The 17,398-nt window shown below is 39.6% G+C and overlaps 1 protein-coding gene across 4 annotated transcripts in view; it reads right to left on the bottom strand.

Annotated features, from left to right (window-relative positions):
* The window catches only part of dock1 (dedicator of cytokinesis 1), a 191,077-nt gene extending 174,828 nt beyond the window's left edge, over positions 1–16,249 (bottom strand). For 3 of the 4 annotated variants that reach the window (XM_040039077.1, XM_040039078.1, XM_040039079.1), the window contains exon 1: positions 15,993–16,248. In XM_040039077.1, the coding sequence (XP_039895011.1) occupies positions 15,993–16,035 (43 nt within the window). In that variant the 5' untranslated portion in view covers positions 16,036–16,248. Of the gene's footprint in view, positions 1–15,992 lie in introns of all 4 variants that reach the window. The other variant, XM_040039076.1, reaches the window with a different exon arrangement.
* Positions 16,250–17,398: the final 1,149 nt, after the last annotated feature.

Genomic DNA, 17,398 nt, shown 5'->3' with positions numbered 1-17,398 from the left:
AACCGTGTTTACATGTACATACTTGTATACACATGGTGCAAAAACAAAGCCTCCTTCTAGCATTCCTAAATTCACTTCAAGAATAACACAAAAATTCTGAATGTATTTATCTCTCATAAATGTCTACGCTCAATATCTTCAGTTGATGGGTGTATGAGTGTTTTGTCCACAACTTGTAAAAACAGTAGGAAAGGGGTTGCTCTGGCAAACTGAAGATTAAAGCGCTAACTGTAAACTTCAAGGCCCCCCCCATTTCAGATCTAGCCTTCAGCCTTTGTTGCCTGGACTTACCAATCTATTCCTTCCTCTAATTTCCTCCCTATTGAGTGCATTAAAGGGAATCAAAAAGGCCAAAAGCAAACATATATGCGACAAAATACACTGATGTTATGAAATAACAGGAAATCAAAAAGTTTATTTTTAAAAAATTTGCTTCGTCTGACCGCCTTTCCGATACACAAAGATATCTATCTTGAGTAGTATAATAATAGTGAACAAACAAACAAAAACAAAACAAAACAGGAAGTCCTAATTTGAGAGGCCACTTCTATTGGTCAACATCCTTCACTCAAATTTAGTCTCAACCAAGTCTGTGTATAAATAAATGCACATTAAGTCAAAAGGTGAATATTAACAGTATAGTCATAATGCTGAGGGCGCTCATGTATATGGTGTTTCCTTATACAAGTGTCACCTTTGCAGTAATTTAAAGCCATGCTAGTTTCTCTCCACAGCTGTTATGCTGTGCTTGAGGAAGAAGGGCCCAATCTATTGTGCACATGCAGTACAGCAGCAGAGAAACATTTCTGAGTCTGATAGAAGTGCAGCTAGTTTGAAACTGGCAACCCTCTGGAAACCTTGTGCAGATATGACTTATAACAAATAACTAAAGCCTTATCATATAAGGGAGTCTAATAATATTTCAAGCACTAGACAATTAGAGGAATTTTCATTGAAGTGAAATAGAAACCTTTAAGTATGCTATTAAAATATACTGTAATATAGTGGGATTTGGCTGAGGTAGTGAAATGCATTCGGTCTCTCAGTGGCATACACTGAGAAAGAAGACAATCAACTATACAGCATTTTATAACAATCAAATGACAGAGAGAGAAGCTTTGTCAATGACATACAAAGCAGGGAAAACAGGATAATTAATTTCAAGTCCCTCACTAATAGGGTTTAATAAGAGGTTTAGGCATTCAGACAGAAGCCTGATGGTTCTAATTTAGGGGCAAATTCAGACAGTGATCTTAGGATTGTGAAATACCAACAAAACCACCCTGTTTTCTTTGAGCCCAATTATATACAGCAGTCATTAGGCTTTATCAGCAGTTCGAAACATAAGATAACACTGTTGTAACTAACCTGAAATGAATACAACAGCAGCTAAGCTGGGAAACAGGAAAGGCCCGGGTCTTTCTCTCCGTGCTAGAGCCACATTTTTACTCCCTCTGGAAATCAACAGGAAATGCCACTTGAGATATTACTGTATCACAATAGATAGGGCCCTTCCAGTAGGCAAGAAGGAAATACTGATGCTGTTTCTGACTACAGGAAGATTAACAATGCCGTGTTAAAAAGGGGGTAGCAGGAGAAACAGAACACGGTAAAAAATTGCGACGATGTACAACTGGGGAAGTGGACGGGTGTGTGGCATGAAGAGTGAAGTAAGGTGAAGGGAAGAACAATCTGAGAAAAGCACTTGTGCCAGTTTTGGATGCCAAGAGCTATAATACCTTTTGGCAGCGCTTACAACCATGTGGCCAGCTCCAACATAGGCCTTGGGGTGCAATCTAACGCAGGCTGATAACTCAGCATCCACTGCCTCTGTAGAGCCAAGTTATTCCTTTAATTGAAAATCATCTTCCCAATACAACAGGGAAAGAGCACAGCACAGCTCATTACAGGGCGCTGAGTAAAGCCTTGCACAGGGCTTCTCAACAGAGTGGTCTTTGCAACACCTCTGCAAAGCAAACCCTCCTGCCCTTTGCACATATGCCTCAGGAGCCTTTAAACGAATAATCAATGGAAGCACTTACAGGTTGTTTTTACAGCTTATCAAGGACAGTAACATCAAAAATCACTTGTTAAACAACTGTAAGAGATCACAGGATAGCAGTTATTTCATCCACTTAGCCACACTAAAGCAAAGACAGATGAAGTAAACTGGCACAATCCACAAAGTTGTTTTGTTTTTTGCACAACAAGCTGTAGCTAATTGTTTCCTGCCCTGTGTTACATCTCTTGTGAAATGTATCCTGATGATGTATAATTACCTTCAAAGATTTGGAAAACGCTCTAACTGAATCATCAAGTTTATTTTCAAACCTCTTTGGCAGCAAAAAAAAATGTGACTTCACCTCCCTGACAAGCAAATGAAACAGTGCGTCACCAGATACTAGCCGCTGCATCTGGGCCCGCAAACAGAGCACAAATATGCGTGACACGCAACAGGAAATGCCTACAACCTGTTCTTCACACTGTTATTTATAATCACCGGCATGAGGCTGTGCTCTGCTAAAACAGAAGTCAGAGCTCACATCAGCATAAAATCAATACAATGGGATTTCCAATAGATAATCAGAAAATCAGAACACACTAAACAACTGCTATTAACTCCTAACATCAAAACATCAACTACTCGTACAAAAAGCATTCCTGCAGAGGAGGAATATTCAAGAGGTGACTGGTGAATGAGCAGAGACTGCAGTCCTACATTCAGCTGTAGAAAGTAGAAATGCTGTACTTTAGTTCATGCGCGCTTCCGAAAATTCTATCTTCCAAATTGCTGGAAAAGATGAGCGCAATTAACTTCCAGCATAATCCACAGAACCACCAGCTCCACCCAAGGATCGGGTTTAGTCACCCAGCAGACCACTCTGCTCTGTGGTTGCAATACTTTCTAAATGAGCAGACACAGTGTACAAGTTTATTATTATTACTATTAAACAACCAGTGCTGAACAAAGTAAACCTACTTTCCAAATTCGAAAGTGTTGACTAAAATGCTCCAGATTATTTGTAAAGCTATTTGATGTACTGTATATGTGGATACGCTATAACAGGACGTCTAAAGATTGGTTTTAAAAAAAGATCATCATTAATTATGAAATTATGAACAGCTATGCTACTACGTCATTTAAATTATAAAAAGGGAGCAATTGAAGCAAAATCCGAACACAAATTCTTGTACTATGCATTGCGTATTTAAAATAGTTTGTTCTGTTGCCACATTTTCAAAACCCTGTTTTATCCACTTTCACTATCTCACTAGTTACATGGATGTTCAGAGGTGATGGCTTCACAAATGACTAAGCATGGTTGGTTTCATGAGTAGGGGAGGTATTTATAACATCACTCCAAAAAGCTTGCAGAAGCGTGGCTGTTATTTTTTTGGTCCACACACTGTATAAAGTAGAGATAAAATACAACATTTTGAGTGTTCACACATTTTACAATTACTCAGTGTGATGGATTTGACACTCGAGTTGTCGTTTTTGTCACTAAAACTTAACACTTAAAATCCTGTTGTCCTTCTGTGCGACTGACGACAGGTTCTGATTGCGCTTAGAATAAGAAGAATCACATCAATTATAGTGTATTTCTGTATTTCTGAAAAAGTCAGTAGCCTGAATATCCGAGTTCCCAGCCAGAGGTTTTCTGTGGAACACTACCTCCAGTTGGATTTCCCAATCAGATAGTTGAAGCTGCCCAAAGTATCCCAAGTTGACTGAACGTAAAGAGCAGTAAAACTGCAAAAACTTTTACTCTGTCCTGCCGCTGTTGTACATTTGTGAGTCGTAAAATAAGCCGCTGAGAAAGCGCTGACCAAGCTATGTATTAAAGTGCTGCAGCAGTGTTTTTAAGCACCAGAAAAGAAGCACTGCTCTGTTCTGCTAGGGATACCTGAATGGCTCTACCTTGCTAAGAACCCTTCTCCAAATTTACTTCCAGAACATTCCAACTCGCAGGTGATGCCACTCCCAGGTGTCTGGAACGTGGCGTTAGCTCCAGAAGAAAAACTTCTCCAGATCCACCTTGGTTCCTTCCACCCGCCCCGCTGCCTCGTCAGCCAGACAGGAGGAGCATCTGCAGCTATAGTGAAGCACTCGGCCTATTCAACACTGCAACCTTTTCACAATTAGCAAGAGGCAGAGAACAAACGCTAGCCCCACTAGTGAGAGCAGCAGTGGCTCCTATTATCCTTACAGCATGAACAATGCGCTACTTGTATAATCCAGCTCCGAAAAACAAGACTCTGCAAAAGGGTTATTAACGGAAATGTTATCAATGAGAGTTTCGATGATAGCTCAGACAGTGTGGGGGGCATTACATAACAGCAGCTTTTTGGATGGCTGCTGAGGAAATAAACTGGTTGGTTGTTCTTTGCTACAAAATGGCACTATTAAGCTTTCATAAAGAAAATGAAAAGAAGCCCAATGACGCACTTTCTTTGGTCAGATGAGATAAAGATAGAATTTTTCTGCTCAGATGGCGTTGGTTTGAACCTAGCGTGGGCTGCCACAGCCGATGAATGGTCCTAACAAAGCACAGAGGTAGAAATGTGATGATACTGGGCTGGCTGAGTGCAAAAGGTAAGAGCACTATGGATGTTGGATAAATATACTAGCTGACATAATAATGCCCAGTCTCCGGGAGCCTGACAGAAGAGGAATATTCCAGCAAAGCACAGTCCTAAAACCAGACAACTCCCTTAGTTCAGTAAAGGACAGCTGGAAAAAAAAAAAAAAAACTGTCTTTGAAGAATGACAGAACTCCTCTCTAACTTGTATACCACTGGTATCCACCATGCAGCAGAGGTGGATGCAGTCTATCATCAAAAAAATAAAGGTAAACATATAAAAAATAGACAATATAAAAGATCTGAAACTCTGTGATGAAAGGTTTATTGGGTTTTGCTGCACGTGGCTCAACATGCTCGCACGTCAAAAGCTGGCTGAAAAGTGGCCATGAACAAGAACAGGGAGACGTAGGAATAAAGAAAGATAAAACCACACGAAAAGTACAGACAGTGGCTGCGCTGGATACTTTCATTGTTTTTAACTCTCATCTGACTTCAGAACTTTGTGTGTTAAACTTTGTTCATCTTCAAAGTGCTGCAGTTGGCTGAGGAACCAAACAAGAGAAGCCCATTGACCGTTTCTTGCTCCAGTCTGCAAAGCTCTGTATAGACTCTGGACCAACTCGTAACCACGTTCAACTCATAAGACAGCATGAAAAGCTCGGTGCACAATAGACTGCTGCAACTGGTGTTTCCCAAAGTAGACGATGCTCCCTGTCTGTGCAATCAATGTAGTTCTTATCAATTATTTCCAAATCCGTTTTACATCACCATTCATTAAAGTTATTGCCTATCATGTTAAACGAGGTGGTCTTTGTTTTGAGTAAAATCACCTCCCTACACTAATAATCACAGTGGGAATATGTAATAAAACCACAACTATTAGAAAACCATTACAAATAATGCAGTCAACCTCGCTAAGGCTCACCATTAATGTTTTTTGTCACTTTGGTTACGAGCTACTAACATCTGCGTCTAAGGTTTTACTTCAAATACACCCAGCCGCATTTAAAATCTAGCAATTTTATTAGATTAGCGTTTCTTTCAAGCAAACTCGAGAATAAGCAGCACAATTGTTTTGTGAAAACGAGGTTTAATGTCTGGGAATAAAAAGTAGAGGAAAGAACTGGAAGTAAATGCAAGACTGTCAGCTCAGTTTGTGTTGAGTATTCTTAACATCTGACCACTCTAGCCCAGGCTTTATCCTGCCAGAATGTAGAGCTCGCAGTTGAGCCGAGGATGTGCCAGCCTACCAGTGGGTGAGCTGACACTCAATGACCTGTCTGTTTCAGAGGGTCAAGCATGGGCTAAAAGGATCAGCTCCCTGAGAGAACTCACTTGCCTGCATCTCAAAAGACAGTGTTTATCTTAAGCTTCCAACTTAACCACATACAACATACAAGCTGTTCAAGTCTCATAAGCTAAAGCACATTCTCCACTTAACATATTTATCTTACCTAAATAACTTCCTCAGAGTGAAGTCTTCGAGTGATTACAGTGTATTGGCTTTGAGACTTGTAATCCCAGACGCTGGGATTCATTCATGGTGAAAATCACAATGCTCAGCATCTCCGATGCTATCGTGGTTATAAAAAATGTTAGCATTAATGTCAGCTGCAGTTCATATTAATGTTGCATTTGTCACCTTTAAAACGTCCCGCGGGTGGTTTTGTAGACTTCTAATGGAGGTGTCAGGCATTGATTGTGGTTGCAAACGGGCTGGGGTTTGCAGCAAAAGAGCCTTTCTGTATTGCTGGCATTTGATGAAATGGTCTTTTGTGTGTGTGCATGTGTGCACCCGTGTGTGTGTGTGTGTCTGGCTAAATACTTGATAAAGCCAGAACCTCGCAGCTCAGATGCTGGCGGGCCCTGGAGGCAGTTTGAGATTTCAGTGAGTGGCAGCTCTACTCTGTGATCAACCTTTAGGGAGTTAGATGAAGTTGTCTCACTGCTGTACCTGACAACTCTGTCTCCTTTTGTTTAAAAAATGAAACAAGATGAATGAATCAAAGTGTCATTTGGCCATCACATCGTTCACCTGAATTTCACAATTTAAAGTCCTTCTCCTGGCACTGATTAAACCCCTAAAGATCTCTCGCTCTTTATCAAAATTACATATTTACAACACAATAAAATCAAATGCTCAAATGTGGATGTCAGCTAAAATAGTACACGTGCTCTATCATACTGCGTTATTACAATTTTTATTCTAAGGTTGTGCTTTATTTACACAATAACAGAGCTCTAACACCCCGAGTAAAGTGAGCTGTCGACCATCTTTGCGGTAGAACAAAGTGATGTGAAATTGATTGTACTGCATTTGCATCCATTTCTGTAAGTATTTGATTAACCAAATGAAGGACTTTGAGGATACAGCTAGACAGACGTATATGTAAGCAGTTCGTATATCCTGAGTCAATGATCAAAAAAGCAGCATAAGAAAGACGGCAATGGTTTTCAGTGTTTTAACACTGTTTCACTTTATAAAAAAGATGCTCATTGTATGTTAAGGCTTCTGTCTTGTCCACAGCACAGGCTAAGCTAAAAGTCTAACCCAGTAGCCCACAGACTGGTTGCTCAGCATGTTTTTGCGATGCCACCTGATGACAGTCCCCAGCTAACATGTCCACAATGGTCTGAAAAGCTCCATGTAGGCTCTGAATAGGACCTACAGTATGCAAAGCCATGCCGGTCCACCTATGTGCTAATTATTGTTGATCTTGTTAATGTCAGCCACTCTTGCTGATGGATTATTAAATGTGAATAATCACTAAACAAAGGTTCTGTGTAAGACAAGAGTAATAAATAAGGAACACATTTAAAAATAGCACTGAAATAAGTATACATATGTATATTATATATCATATATACTCCAAATACTTCATTTCTGAAAATATTTAAAGTTCATTTAAGTTCATCAAGAAAAAAAATTAAGGTTTCAATATGTAAAATAAAACGTGAATAATAGGATTGAATGAAAATCAATGAAAAACTGATTAGTCTTAAGAAAATGCCATTTTAAATATTAATATCTATTAAGAAACTCAAACTAAATAGTGGTATTAAAATGACCTGCCAAAGCATTTACAGTCAAAATATTTCCCATTAGCTGGTTACTCAATATCCTTGTGGAAATCCCTGACAATCCTTTGAATTGATTTCTTATAAAGTTAATAACTGAGGCAAATAAATGCTTTATACATTATGTTCTATATTAATTTTAGCCAAGTGAATTTAAATTATGTAATAACAAATGTCCACATCAGTAACCTTTGTTTCAAACAGATGTGTTACACACCATTAACCATCTGTCAAGCTAGCCAAAGCAGCACAGCAGGACTCCTTTCAGACAATGCACATGCTGCTTGGCGTGTCCACAATCAATCCTAAGCGTGGTGGAGAACCTGTTTATGTAACCAAGCCGAAGGATGAATCCAGACATGTTCAGCAGCGAGCGTTTGCACGTCTTCGCTGCCTCTGAACGGCTGCCATAAAGTCAAGGCAGAGTGGAACCATAAACCATTTTCAGACATCGAATACTTCACTATTCTGGCTTAATCGGTATGTTAACGCTTAGGCATAGGTCACTTCTCCTTTAATGATCCTTGTGGCTTTAATTGGGTCATAACCACGAAATACACGGAACAAGTAATCACGCAAAAACATGAACCATGGAAATTTGTTACATGCAATGCATGCGGTCAGAGTTTTACTACCACAGTCACTATATTATGATAGTGACTTAGACAAAAAGAGAGGTTACATCCTATATGCAATTATAGGAAACCATCTATAAACAATGAGATTTAGTAAACTGTAGCTTAAAGAAGAAAACTAGCCTATCTAAAGTTTATCCATTTTCTTAACCGGTTATCCATCTTAGGGCTGCGGGAGCATGTCCCAGCTGTTATGGGGCAAGAACCAGGAAAAAATCCTGGACAGGTCACCAATCCAGCACAGGGACATAACCACACACTTCTATACCCACACCTACAGCCAACTGACCATCACCAATTAACCCAACAAGACTGTCTTTTGACAAGCTTGTGAGCTGTATGATGATGCACTGATACATAATGAACTTCAACAAAGAGCATGTGTAGTTGCTGTATTACCAGTGGAATGCACTAGTGCCTGTGCAGACAAGACACTACGGGGGAAAAAAAGGTGATGTAAATGCACAGGGAAGTCTGTGTGAAGCCTCACTGAAACTCTAACACAGGAGTAACTTTTGAGGAAATGTGACCAGGGCACCCATATATGAAAGGAACGCAATTTTCCTAAGTGTTTACATAGATACAAATACAGATAGGCCATTTAAATGTGATGTTCCACAAATGTAACTTTCCTATCACCAATGGCATTCAAAATTTTCAGCAACCATGGGTGTGTTCATACATTTAGCTAAAGGAAGTTTGTTTTTATCTTACTCAAAAAGGGACAAAAATACCAATGTTTATGAAACACTTTCCGATGACTACAGCTCTAAGCTAGACGTCTTTGCGTCCTTGGATAACAAAGTAACATTTGACAAACAGGTATATGTAACAGGCATCGTGATGATTTGTGAGCATCTGTTTTCTCCAGAGGTTCCAGTACAAGTCAATACAGTTTGAACCACACTGGCAAATGGCAATATGACAGGATGCTGATGATTTCTGACTCATCACATTCATACACTCGTTTCATTTTCACCACAGGAACTCCAAGACTTGCAGCAAAGTTCAAACTTGTTAATCAGTACAAATAGAAGTTGAAAAACGTTTTTTAATTTGAAAAAATTCAGATGTGTGTAAATCCAAGGTTAACGTTACCCAACCTCACTTTTTCTCCTCCGCTCAACTGGGCCGTCCCAAAGACAGCAACACTTAAAACAAGACGTCGAAGCGCTCTAGCTTTGTCTCGCTGGTGAGCCAAGATGGAATAGTGTGGAACCACTTAGCTATGCACTGATTGAATAGGCCAGCTGTCATTTGTCTTATCCACCATCTCACAGCAAGCCACTGGGGGCTGTACTATTAGAACTGCCTCACCAGGCAGCATGAGCCATAGTTGATATATAATTCCCTTTCAGAATGAACAATAGCAAAGTCATACTGACCTCCAATGAGAAACCAAGAGGATGATGGGCAAAGATTTGGCTATGTAACATCATCTAATTAATACTAAGGAAATATAGAGTCAATGAACAATACACCTTCTTTTTTGGGGGGATGGGAGGGGTCAAAAAGCTTCGCATACTACAAAAAGCCAAATAACAGAAACCTACTGGGAGAAACGCTTTACCTAAACCAGATATGAATCATCAGTGTGATCTAACTGGCAGCCTCAAGCTTTGCGGACATCCAGGTAGAGCTGGCTCGCAGAAAGAGGAAGATGTTCTGTTTACAGATCTGTAGGGCAGCTCAATAAATGCAGTACAGCTGTATTAAATGGGGAGAAAAACTTCAGCAGGATGAAGTCCCAGGTGGAGGCTGTATTCTGCATTCCGCATGCAGACGCAAACAAATAATCCGAAAGCACGATGCACAAACTCATAAAATTGGAATTAATGGTGTTAGCTTAGTATTCAGTCTCCAGGTGACTGCTCGAGAGAGAGAGTTGCACACTCCTCAGAGTCAGCACAAATTAAAAAAAACCAAAAAACACTTGTTAGCATACAATCCAACACACACACGCAGACACATTGGTCATGCTGCCAAATGGATAGGTGAGACATAAAGGAAGGCATCACACTGCCAAATGAACTTCTACGGTTTAATGTATAGATGGTTTACCACAAAGAACTTTCCTCTTTAGAAAAGGAGAGAACGACGTTTCTTAAATGGAATGTAAATGACTGCAACGGCTAAAAACAGGAGGATTTTTTTATATATATTTCGCACCAAATAGCCGCAGCGAGGGCTACATAAGCAGAGTAAAATATGAGAAGTGAATTTTAAAACATATGGTTGCTATTCATGAAGCAACCCAAACTAGCCTTTAATGGAGGCCATATTTGTCCTACTGCTTGCATGACAATTCGTACACAACGACTGCATCTCTATTTTCTGCCACAAGCGTGTCACTTGTCACTAACCTATTCTAAATAAAAGCAATCTAAGGCTGTCAATCTTCCACGAAACAGTTCAGCTATACCAGTCATACCCCCCACCAGAGCTTAAATTTAGAACTCGGCGGCTTATGTGTCCACTTGTCCTTTTCTGTAAGCGTGCAATCTAACCTGCAGGAATCAGCACTTCCTTTTCCACCAAACCTACAGCTGAGTAATTGCAGTTCACATGCATTTGTTTCTGCTTCGTTTTCTGAACTGCTCTTAAGTTAGATTAAGAGTTAATTTACAAAAAGAGAAGCATCAACACGTGGAAAACATTTCTCAGGAAAGCGCACGCTTTCATACACCATTTGTGCTGAATTCTCAAAAGTGATGTGTGAATCCAGTAAATAGTCCTCCACAGTGTTCCCTGGTTAACTTTCTAGAACCGCAACCCTCTGAAGTCTCTCTTAAGGAACAGAAACATCCACGATGAAACAGAATTAATGAGACAACCCTTGAAATTAGCATCAAAAAGTATTTCCGGTTAATTCATCACAGAAATGGGAGACAGCTAAACAACCTTTCCCTGGGGCCATGTTAAATCATTTTCGAGATGCCACCAGAATAACTAGGCTTCAGAACTCCTCATCCCTTTAATTTATGCCGGGCTGGTTGGCATTTGACAAGAAAAGCACTGTGTACTGAAAATTAGCTCAGGGTCAAATGAGATATAAATGTAAGTGATTGACCTTTCTCCTCTTTTAAGTATGAGCATGGGTCAAAACGTAACTCTACTACTTCTTTTTATTTCACTCCATCATAAAAAAAACCCCAAAACAAAACACAAAACAAGTCTAATCGAGATCAGCTGAGTGACGTCTAGGCAAGTTTGCAGCATTCTGCAAATGCCGCTGAAGCTGAAAACACTGTTTAAAGAAGGAAGTTAATCTAATGCCTCGGGGCAATCGTTATCTTTACAAGAAACAGAAAAAGCTATGTACTCTGCTGCCTGTAGTGAGACAGGGGGAATTCTAGAGGCGTTATTAACATAAAGCCAAGGTGCTTACACACAGTACAACCAGGCTCAATCAAAAAGGAGTTTTGCCCCAAATTATGTCCATATACAAGTGGAGAAAAGATTTAAGACTAGAAACACAGTTATACTCTGCAATAGCCTTGAGCCTCCGGTCATTTTTTTTTAGACTTTTCATTTTTAAGTGGTCTTGAGCAACAAGGTTTTTCTTTGGACATTAGCTGCTTTTTAACACACTTTCAGTCCAGTCTTTACATCTGACCATTGTGAGAGGATTTCTTTCTTTCTTTCTTTTTTGTCTTTAAACCGCTTAACAGTGACCTGTGAATCATTCAAGCATAAAAAAAACCTAATTCAAGGGATGAACCAGTGTTGTGTCTGCACATAACAGACAAAAGAACCAATCTTAAACAGTATCTTTAGGCAATTTGTCAAAAGCAACACATAATTTGCTCCAGTTTTTTTTCGGTTGAATCTATGAACAATGTTGAAGATAATACATTATGACAGGCAGGTATTCCCCAAGAGCTATTAGTCTACGTTGTGTGGAGTGTCCTTAAAACATCTGAGGAAACTGGACGAGGGGAGAATAAGAAAACACTGGTGGTTTTGTCCTTTTCATAGAATCTGTTTGATTATGAACGCTATCAGATTTTGATCCACTATAGCTTCATTTTTCATTCTTCAACTTCCTGCTAATGCAGGAAAAGCATGCCTGGATAGAAAAAACACAACGTGCACACTGGCAGTGATGGATTGGCCTCCCCAAAGCCAGAATGTCAACATTATTGCAGCATGGGGGTCATCTGTATATGTATATGTATATCATCCCTAGTGTTTCCATGGATGCACTATGTTTGCACTATTGTAAAATGTTATATTTTACAATATGTGAAGTTACGACTTCTGCTTAGCAAGATGCGATTTGCACAGCATTACTGAAGCTTCTGACACCTAATTCTTTCATAGAAAAGTTTTTTTTCGTCACTGTTCTTTGTGATAATGACCTGTAGTGTTGGCATTTATTACCATGAGATCAGAGAATTATGGTAGAATTAAGGTAGAATTATGGTAACTGTAGCAGAGATGAGAGCAGAAACTGCTCTGAACACAGGTTGAAGCACAGCTGAAGATGAGGTTGCTCTGCTGCATGCTGAGATGGATGCAATGGAGTCAAAGAATAAAACTTAAAAGGATAAACTCCTTCACTCTGAGGCCACTAACCTTGCCACAGGAAATTGAGCCACACCTCCCTTTTTTTATTTCCAGATGGGTCCATTAGTCAACTGAAGGTCAGGTGACGAGAAATCAAAGTTTTGTTTGGCAGGTTAGTACAATGTGAATACTCAAAAGAAAGAAATCACAGGAAGTGAAGGCACTCAGTCATAAACATACATTATGGCTTACAAAGCTGCTCCCTGCTCACTATATTAGTTACATATGTTTAGCAGGAACTCTTAAGTGCACAATCCTTTTAGGAGGACATGTTAGTGCCCTCAGACAGTAACCTGGAACCTCTGCAAGCAAACATTCACCTTATTAACAGAGATCAGCTGTATAATTCGAACCACATAAAGGTGTAGTCTAACTTTATCTTGGTAAATTAACATTTTAAAGACTCACTTTTGAATTTTCTGTAATGTAATGTCTTAACAATGTTACCTATAAAGAGTCCACTTTATCTAAATGATAAAAAGACATCAAAAGTTAGTGTTTGCAGTATATAAATCATTTTCAAGTATAGTCATGAAGAATGATTCACCTTTCTACTAATGGTCTTAATATCCCGAGCATTAGATTTGTTGTACAATCATTTTTTCAGTTTTTAAAAACACCTTCACATCCAGTTTGGTGTGGGTGTAGCTGCTGCTGCTGCTGACAGACTCTGGAGATTGCCATGATAAACTATTCTTGGAACAAGCACATTGAAATATGCCACTTCAGATGTGTTCACACTATAAGCCTCAACCCTAACGCAAATCATCTGTTCCCCTTTGTTGACAATAACAATGGACCAATCCTGTAAAGCTACTGATGTAGCATTTTTTTTCTTCACCAAAGTAACACTTGTTATTGTGTTACCAAGAAGACGATAAGAGCGTGCTGCCCAAACAACTGACCAGCTGATCCTGAGACTAGAGCCATACTGCTATAAAATTTAAGAAACCCACACGTTATCATTACCCAACATGGATATATTACTAATATATTACTAAGTTTTACATGCAACAAAAACGGCTGGTTTACTAAAAAGCTCCTCTGGTTTTGTTCCAGGTTTGAAGTGCTTCGCTTTCCATGCAGTGAAGCATAACGATGAGCAGAAAGCTATGCAATATGACACAGAAAAACAAAAACAAATGAGAAAAACAAAGATTTATTTTGTTTCTGGTTATTATTGACACAAATCTAACATGGCTTTATACAAAGACTTGCTTGCATAAATACTGTAACGTGAATCCACCAGTATGAGGACAAAAACATGCGTAATCACTGCTATGCTCTATGCAAGAAGACAGTGCCATTCATTATTAATGCTTTTGTGGGAAGACAAAAGGAGACACTTTTCCCACATACACAAACAAAGCAGTGAGACCATTATGAGAGTAGTAAATGGTGTGAGAGGAAAAAAAAGTTTTGCTGAAACAGAAATAGGTCCTCAGTGAGCGCTGCTAGCATAAGGTGTCTCACCGACTGCTCATTAGTGCTACTTGGTCAACACATAAAGTATTAAAAGTGCAATGGCTGTGCACCCAACCAATACTGTGCAGCAGTGAGGTGGCAGCTGCTTCTCTTTTTACTAATGACTCATCCACTCTTGCATTCACTGAACCCTGAGAGAATTTTCTCCATGGCTTTTGAAGAATCTCAACTTTCAAGAACCGTTGCATATTTGTGACTAAACAGACAAGCATTAGCATCAAATCTGTAAACTTGTCACACTTCAAACGGACCAAAAAAACAGTGCTTTCACGTAACCGGCTGAACTCATCCATCAGTCAGCTTCAGTAACCCTCATACAGCTGCAAGCCCTCAGTCCCACTAATGGACGTAGCCAAAAGTAACTCAGTATGTTGTGGGACATTAAAAATAACAAACTGGGGCACTGGTTTGGCTCACTGGGCAAGCCCAGGCAGCCCAAATGCAAGGCCCGGGTTCAAAATCGCCCCCAAGGACATTTACAACGCAACTTCCCCCTGGTTTTCTTCCAGCTTCCCCATCTTCTCTCCACTGTCCTTACAAATAAAGGCTCAAATGAAAGATTTCTAAAGAAAAAATCTGTCCTGTGGCACAATGAGCAACTTTAATCCATCAAAACTCAACAAGTCATGCAACTCTTTTCTTATATTCTGTGCATTACAGATTTCATCTTACCTCAACTTCCTCATGGTGGTTTTTTTTATTTTTTTTGTTCCCTGTTCCATCCCACAGTCAAGTGGAATTACCAAAGAAATTTCAAAGCACTTCTTTTTTTTATATTGCACACCTGGATAGGTATTATTCAAATGTATCTAAAGCCAAAAAGTAAACATGTGGAAAGATGTGGTTTGTGCCATTAGTGTCATTTTTAAAGGCTGCATATTAGTGTCTAAAGCATGGTAAACCTGGTAAACAAAGACAAAAAACATATCAGTAATATAATTCTAACATCTCCTGGATGTATCTGATCAAGCCTTTTTCCTACAGGAAATCATAGCAAACGCTGCCCTTGTAGCAGTTTCCCTTTAAAGCTAAGTTCTTCTGGATATCATTCAGTTACAGTTACTTTTTGCGACGAGGTTCGATACTGTTTAGTAAACCCCCCCCCCCCTAAAGGAGATGGTGGAAGCTAAACGGCACAATGCTCTTCAGCCAGGTTTCAAACTCTTAGATGAGCTGACAATAAGCAACTAACAGCGAAGGCTTTCCCTGGTACAGAAGACGAAAACACAAAAGCAAGCATCAAACTTCACAGTTACAAGTCCAGCGTAGCCTGAAACTAGCTAGTTAGTTTGTAGCGGAGGCCCCATAACACAGGAAACACCGCCGTACTAGGCGCGCCTCTAACAATTCCCAATCCACACACACGCGCGCACACACACACACACAGTCCTCTTCCTCACAAAAGACAGACAATCCTTGTTTTGCATTTCATGCAAACCAGCTGGCACATTCCCCACTCGTAATATTTGCATTCCACTAGCTTTTGGCAAATTTAACCACGAGATCCCGCGTACAGCCCCACGGATGGGAAAAACTCAGCCGTTCGCTTTCTAATCACAAATCTTCCCTAACTTGTTCAATCTGAGAGCAGAGAGCTAGGGCGAGCTAGCGATGGAGCATGCAAGTTTTCTTACGTACCAACTCCATACTTTTCCTTTTTAGTGGGCACCCAGCGAGACATTCTCAGTGTCGAGGCTTCCTCGAGTTGTCGCTCTGCCTGTTAAAAAAGGTCCAGACGTGACCTCTTGTTATTAATGTAGACTTCTTTTTTTTCAGTTTTCTCTGAGCTTTGGGGAGTTACTCCGAGCAGCCATTTTCCACCAGTGACAGGACGCTCCGCAAGGGGGAGGAAGGGAACACAACTTTTTCACCCTGCAGGCGTCCTGCGAAACTCGCGGCGCTGGTCGTGCTGTGACGGACGCTGCTACATGACTACTGAGCTGCATGAATGATTAGATGATTGCAGGTTAATCTGCGAGGGCGTAGAGGTATTATTATATCATAAAGTAGTTATAATTCAAGGTTGATGTTAATTTATTTTTTGTTATTTTGTTTCAATATCCACATTACGTGGCTACAACGTTTATGTTAATATAAAAAATTTGCTAATTGTATAATGCAACATTATAAAAAGCTATCTGAAGACTAATATATGCAAATGTTATAAGAAAATCAACTTTACCAACAGGGGACTGAATTAATAAATGCGATGATAACTACAGAAGACTAAACTTAATAATAATATCACTAATAGTGATAGTAACATCCATTTGTGTCAGGTTTAAATAAGTGCTTCATGTGCTTTAGAGAGTCACTGAAAATAATAGAATAAACGCACAAATTAAACATGCTTCAGTCCTAACGTTTAATAGTTGACTGTAGCATTGGGAGACTTTTTTTTTAATTTTATTTTGACATTAGAGTGCATGGTGTTGAGGTAAAACACGTTCACAAACACACACACTATACTCATCTGATTGACTCGACCGCAGGTTTAAAATACATGCGGTCAGCGTTGGTTTCCTTCCTTGTTTGCGCTTAATGCTAAAGGCGACCGTGAGATTTCTGAATAGCAATGCGCCGAATTAAGCAATAGAAGTGGCCTCTTAACCTCCTAAGACCCGAACTCTTCCACTGCATGCATTTTTAATTTCTCTTTGATATTTGGTCACATTGGGGCCCGATGAATGTAAAAACAAAGAATTACCAGATTTATTTATTTATTTTTACCTTATTTTTGTTATTAATAAAAAATAAGAGCCACATATGAGGATATTCATTTAAAATTGTGATAGAACAGTAGCAGTATAATGTCCTCATAAGTGGATACCAGGCCCTTGTAGAGCAAAATTCAGTATTTTGGTGTAAATAACCCAAAATGTGACGTCCACATATGTGGACGCCAGGTCCTAGGAGGTTAAAGCTGAGGGTGCTAAACAGATGATACAGAAGTGATGCGTCTGCTTCACACGCTCGAATCTGCTCAGCTTTATTTATCTTTTCTGCACAACTGATGCATCCTACTCTTAGATGCACAAGTCTCT

This window comes from Simochromis diagramma, unplaced genomic scaffold, assembly GCF_900408965.1.
Source record: "Simochromis diagramma unplaced genomic scaffold, fSimDia1.1 OVJJ01000402.1, whole genome shotgun sequence".
NCBI classification, from domain to species: domain Eukaryota; kingdom Metazoa; phylum Chordata; class Actinopteri; order Cichliformes; family Cichlidae; genus Simochromis; species Simochromis diagramma.
The sequence above is the reverse complement of the archived record's forward strand: the minus strand, read 5'-3'. Positions and strand labels throughout refer to the sequence as shown.